Source organism: Bubalus kerabau, chromosome 1 (genome assembly GCF_029407905.1).
Source record: "Bubalus kerabau isolate K-KA32 ecotype Philippines breed swamp buffalo chromosome 1, PCC_UOA_SB_1v2, whole genome shotgun sequence".
Lineage (NCBI taxonomy): Eukaryota > Metazoa > Chordata > Mammalia > Artiodactyla > Bovidae > Bubalus > Bubalus kerabau.
In genome coordinates, this window is record NC_073624.1 from 167,516,195 (window position 1) to 167,522,194 (window position 6,000).

At 54.8% G+C, this 6,000-nt stretch overlaps 1 protein-coding gene across 2 annotated transcripts in view; it reads right to left on the reverse strand.

The window, feature by feature from the left end:
- Positions 1-4,396, reverse strand: part of ALOX5 (arachidonate 5-lipoxygenase) — a 47,103-nt gene extending 42,707 nt beyond the window's left edge. For both annotated transcript variants that reach the window (XM_055538937.1, XM_055538927.1), the window contains exon 1: positions 4,141-4,396. In XM_055538937.1, coding sequence (XP_055394912.1) covers positions 4,141-4,290 — 150 coding nt within the window. In that variant the 5' untranslated portion in view covers positions 4,291-4,396. The remainder of the gene's footprint in view (positions 1-4,140) is intronic.
- Between the last annotated feature and the right edge of the window lie 1,604 nt (positions 4,397-6,000).

A 6,000-nucleotide genomic window follows, 5' to 3' on the forward strand; every position in this document is an offset into this window, starting at 1 on the left:
CAGTCTGGTGACTGGAAACTGGTTTCTGGGGGAGTTGCTGCTGGAGAGTCACAGAGGATAGAGGGGGCCTCCAGGGAGATCTCAGGGTCCTGTCCATCAAACAGAAAGTCAGGTCTTAGGAAGGAGCAAAGAGCCGGAGGTGTAATGACCTTCCTTCCTCCTCTCCCTGGGCCGCTGTGCTGGATGGGTACTATGCTTGTTGACTCATTAACATCACGTGTCCGTTCTGCACAGTCTACAGTGCCAGCAGTGGGTGGCGCAGCACACACTAAATACAGCACATGTGCCTGGCCGAGCAGATGCTCATCTCATTTTTTAGCTGGAAACTGAGGCTCAGGCTGAGGTCAGGCAGCTACCATGCTAGTAAGTAACTGGTGGCCCCATGATTAGAACCCATACCTGTGTGATGGCCCAGTCTGGGTTCCTCTCACTTCTCCCGATGATCGCATCACGGGAAAAACCTTGGCCTGGAAGCCAGGTGACCTGGCTTTGAGCCCGGGTTCAAGCCCTCTATGGAGTATGAAGGTAATGTGGAGTGGGGTGGAGGACATGGAGAAGCTTCTTATGAGATGGCATTTGAGGTAGCTCTTAGGAGTTGGTAAGATTTTGGAGGTGGGCTGAGTGGAGAAGGGGAATGAACAGGGCATTCTGAATGTGGAGAAAGGAGGTGAGGAATTCACATGTGGGAGAGGGAGTCTGGTGCATGGAGTTCCTGGGGCAGAAGTGGTGGGTGCAGCAGTCAGGCACTGGAGAGAGACGTGGAGGCAGGGAAACCTGATATTCACTAGCCTCCTTTCTCAGAAGGGCCAGCTTGCTGATTTCATCCAGTTGCTCTCAACTCAACATTGGACACACAACCCTAAGGCTTTGAAATATTTCAGCAAAGTGTTAGTTGGTCAGTTTTTGTTTTGATCTTTATATTGGCATTTAAAGAAAGGTTCCTTTGTCTCTGCCCCAGATTCCTGCTACAGGAAGGACAGAGAACAGTCATGATGTGGTCCAGCCTGGACGGCCTGTTGTGGAGGGGGCTAACGAGGGGCTGATGGGGGGTGGGAAGGGAGAGGAGGGGCCTGTGGAGCAGAGAGAGGGAGGTGATTAAGGGGTGGATAGGGAGAGGCTAGTGACTTAGCAGAAGCAGCAGCAACAGGGCAGAGAGAGGGAGAAAAGGGGCAGTGGTTAGGGAGATTAAAGAAGCAAAGAACTGGGGAGCTGGGGGAATCTAGGAGACAGCAGAAGGGAGAAACTGGAGCAGAAAAGACGACAGAGATTCCAGGCATTGGGGAACTGTGAGGAGAACGGAGCAGAGGAAGGAAGAGAAGGAGGAAGAAGAGGCAGAACGCAGGGAATAGATGGCGCAGAGAGGGCAGGTGAAGGATAGACTGAGGATCAGAAGGAAATATGTTTTCTTCAGATTTCCCAGGCAAGAATACTGGAGGGGTTGCCGTTTCCTTCTCCAGGGGATCTCTCCCACCCCTCCCCCAGGGACTGAACCCGAATCTCCTGAATTGCAGGCAGATTCTTTACCATCTGAGCCAACAGGGAAGCCCTTATTCTTCAGTAATATAGTCTTTCTGGGAAGGCAGTATTCTAGAATATATTCTTCATGAACATATTGTAAGAATATTCACTGAAAATATTTAATAAGTGAAGCTGTAAGACTTGTTCACACTCACTGACTACATTCAAGGAGATATACTAAACAGCACCCTATGGCCTTTTGCTTTCCTAAAAGTGCTGCCAGGGAATGAAAAAGGCTCAGGTTAAGATTTCCCAGAAGTCTTCTGATCTGTGAAAGTCATCCCACCTGGACTTGAATTACTTTAAATGGACAGAGTCAAAGAAACATCAACTTGTCTTGACAGGAGAATCTCACCTGTGAAAGACTCTGATTCCCACTCCAGTCCTGAATCACTCTGCAAAACTCTGATGAGAATAACCAGTGATTTGTGACTCAATTTATTGCAGGGGAAAAAAAGCAGTCCTGTTCATTACAGGGACTGAATTTTGAGTGAGGGGAGTGTGGTGTTGACCTGACAATGACCTGGAAATGTCTGAATTGGTTGCCTGGAAAAAGTCTTTATTGTTGTTACCATTACTGTTATTACTATAATGACTGTAATGCTTTTCAGGGTAAATGGGATAGCATTATCTTCTCCGAAAGTATTTCTTCTAAGATTTCTCCCTCACCTTTACCCCGAAGGGACAGATTGTCCTTAAAGAGACATTGTCTGGAGAACCAGGAAGTAGCTCAGGGCTGTGCAAGACCAAGTGTGGAGTAACTTTGCATCAACGCGAACTTTCTCAAAGGCTGATTTTTTTTCAAAGAGCCTTTGGAGACAGCAAGTCCCCTGCAGTGCCCCTCCTGAAGTGCCCCTTCTCACCCCAATGTGATATGCAATGTGATATCACATTCAAATGTGATATGCAAATCTCTCCTGAAATTTGCTTCTGGGACTCTCACCGAGGTGTTTAATCACAATGTCATTTGAATGAATTCTCAGGGTGGGGAAATAATGAACAGAGGTATGCTTTCATCTTTCTTCCAACGCCCAGTGTTCTGGTCACATCCTTATCTCCCCTCTGAGAAGCCACACCCAGGTGCCCCATGCTGAACAGCATGAACACACCGATGCGTAGTGTATGAAGGAGAATGGACCCCCTGAAGACAGATTATAAAGATCAAGTAGTCTGCACCCTGTCCTCCTCGCGTATTGGTGGAAGCCACAAAATAATGGAAGTAAATAATGGTGCTTCAGAAATAGCTGAGGGTATCATCACCCCAAATGGATGATTCATTAGCCCTCCTGCACCACAATCCTCTCGGCCAGGTCCCTGGTTGGGGAAACCAAACAACAGGAGGTAGTTCTTATACTCAATGCCTAAAAACTTTTCCAGAAGGGTACTCTCTAGCCGCATAAGTATGCTGAACTTGGCTAAATGTCAGGTGGACTTCCAGAGCGAGGTTCTGAGGCACCTGGGTAGGAATCAAGCCCATTCTGAGTCTGGAAAAGGAGTGGACTATTACTGGCTGACTTTAGGCTCTGCAGACCTAAAACAGGCTTCATGAATATTACCCAAGAAGTGTTTGGTTGAACCATATGAAATTGCCAGTTTTATTTGTCAAAAATAGTCAACTATGAGTAATTCCTTTTGGTTCAACAAAATAATGAAGATGTAAAAAGACAGCTTCATAAAAGCTAAATCTTTATGGTCCAGTTCAGAAGTTGGGAGTGGCACAAGGGAACAGATATTTTCTGGGTACCTGTAGTGTGTTGGGACTATCACCACATTTAATGAGCACTTAAGTAATGATCATTTAATAAACCCAGTGGACTGGGCACCAAACACCTGGTAAGGACCAGTTGTGAGCACCTCTGTGCTCACAGAGAACGCTACAGGCTAGAATTCACTCCCAGGTCAGCACTGGGAATCCACTTCTGAATGAAACCTTATTGCAGCGCGAGGCACCGCAGACTAGAGGCGCAGTCAACACGGGGTCCCTTTGCTTCCTGTACTCCCAGGGCACCAGGGTTTCTGGTGAGGTGGGGAAAGGGGAAGCCCTCCTTCCTCTTCCTCCTCTGAGCACTCACAGCCTGGGGGAAATGTTCCCCGGTGTACACCCTACTGGGAGCCAGTGAAGACCTCCAGGTTTGCAAAAGTCTTCTCCTGGCCTCGGTCTCTCGTTCCTTCGCCCTGCATCCCTCTGGGAACCTGGCCTGGGAGTGTGAACTGCCCAGGTGTGGAGACATCAGCTAGTTCCACACTGAGCCACCGGCTGGGACTCCTAGACCAACCTGAAGCCAGGACTCCTAGATTTGCACTTTATGTCTGGGGAAACTGACGCCCGGGATGGGGGCGGAGCGAGCTAGTGATCAGGCCCTGGTGGAACTCAGGTCTCCGGATTCCTAGCCCTCCTCATTCTCCCCACTGCTGAGGCGCCATCTATGGAGTCCCACGAAGTGGGCGCAAGTAATGGTCACAGCACTTGCCCAGTTAAGGATTCTCTTAACTGGGCAAGTGCTCAGTTAAGTGCTCAGCCCCTCGCCCCCAAGCTTGGGTCCCAGCCACCCCGATGGGTCCTGGACGCGCCCGCACCCCGCCCCGCGGCCGCCCCAGCCCGTCCCGGTCGCGCGCCCTCACCGCGCCGCGCTCGAAGTCGTTGTAGAAGGGCTTGTCCAGCAGGTGCTTCTCGCTGCAGCCCGCGGAGCCCACGAGGCTCAGGTAGATGTAGTCGTCGGTGCCCGCGAACCACTGGCTGCCGGTGGCCACGGTGACGGTGTAGGAGGGCATGGCAAAGGGCAGCGGGGGCCGCGGGGCGCGGGCGCAGTCAGCACGGGGAGCCTCGCGCGCCTCAGCACCTCTCCCCCCGGCTCCGCAGCTTCCTCAGTCCCAGCGCTCCGGGTCCTCGCCGCCCCCGCCCCGCCCCGCCCCGCCCCTGGGACCCCCGCCCCGGGCCCGCCCCGCCCCGCCCCGCCCCGCCCCGCCCCTGGGACCCCCGCCCCGGGCCCGCCCCCGCTCCGCCCCGCCCCCGGGCCCGCCCCCGCCCCGGCCCGCCTTCCCTCAGATCTGACCCCGCCCCGGGCCCGCCTCGCCCCCGCCCCGCCCCCGGGCCCTCCCTCCCACAGCTCTGACCCCGCCCCGCCCCCGCCCCACTCCCGCCTCCGCCCCGCCCTCCCGCAGCTCTGACCCCGCCCCGGGCCCGCCCTCCCGCAGCTCTGACCCCGCCCCGCCCCCGCCCCACTCCCGCCTCCGCCCCGCCCCCCAGCAGCTCTGACCCCGCCCCGGGCCCGCCCTCCCGCAGCTCTGACCCCGCCCCGGGCCCGCCCTCCCGCAGCTCTGACCCCGCCCCGGGCCCGCCCTCCCGCAGCTCTGACCCCGCCGGACTCGCCTAGGGCATCATGAGCGTCACCCGTCCCTGCACCTCATGTCCTCGACTTGGCGTGTGTTTTAGCAGTCAGGGGACTGACTGCACCTCAGCGGCTACCCCTCCTCGCTCTCTCTGTCCCTCCGTTCACTCATTCCGTTTCTCCGTCATTGTTTTCACTCTTCACCCTTCCTTCCTGCCTCGGCCTCCCTCAGTCCCGAGTTCCTGTGAGGCATTAGGGCTGGGCTCCAAGGACCCCTAGAAAAACCAGACATAGCCCCTGCTCTCACTGAGGCCCCAGGGGGAGTGGGAGGCGGCGCGACTGGGGCAGTTCTGTGATTCTTGAGAGCAGGGGTGCTTGGGGAGTCTAGGGCGGGAAGAGGAGCCCAGGTGGGGCGTCAGCAAAGCTTTTTAGGGGTGACACCTGAGTTGGTACTTTGAGACTTCCGTGGGCATGGGCTTCCTCCACAGCCTTTCTGGAATGTCACAATAGGCCGGGTGTAGGTGGGCATTGAGGGGAGTCAGGTGCCAGCCACACTCAGGCCTGGAGATGGTCAGTGTGTAGTGGGAGGCAGGGCAGCCAGAGAGGGAGGGAGGCCAGGACAGGAAAATTGGAATCCGGACACTTAGGAGGGTGTATGGAGGGGGCTAGAGCTCAGAAGGGTTGCAGGAGCTTCAGGGCAGGGAGGCTGGGCGTGCAATGGGACTTGTTGGAGATGGTTTGGGAGTGGAAGCATGGCCGGAAGTCTAGGGAAGATGATGTGGACTCCATAGCAAGGATGTTCCAGGAGTTAGAGCTGGTTTTGGAAAACCCGCTGCCTGGCAGAGTTTTATTTATTCATTTATCTATTTTAATTATTTTTTAATCGGCTTTGTAACTGATGATGGGCAGAGGCCCGGAAGGGATGGTAGTAAAAGGCTTTCTGTGTTAGAGGGAAACTTCCCGCGGTGGTCAGCTTTCTAACTGCTGTGTCCTGATCTCAGAAGTCTTCTGTATTCCCCATACCTCCCCCATGCTGCTGCTGCTGCCGCTGCGTCGCTTCAGTCGTGTCCGACTCTGTGCGACCCCACAGACGGCAGCCCGCCAGGCTCCGCCATCCCTGGGATTCTCCAGGCAAGAACACTGGAGTGGGTTG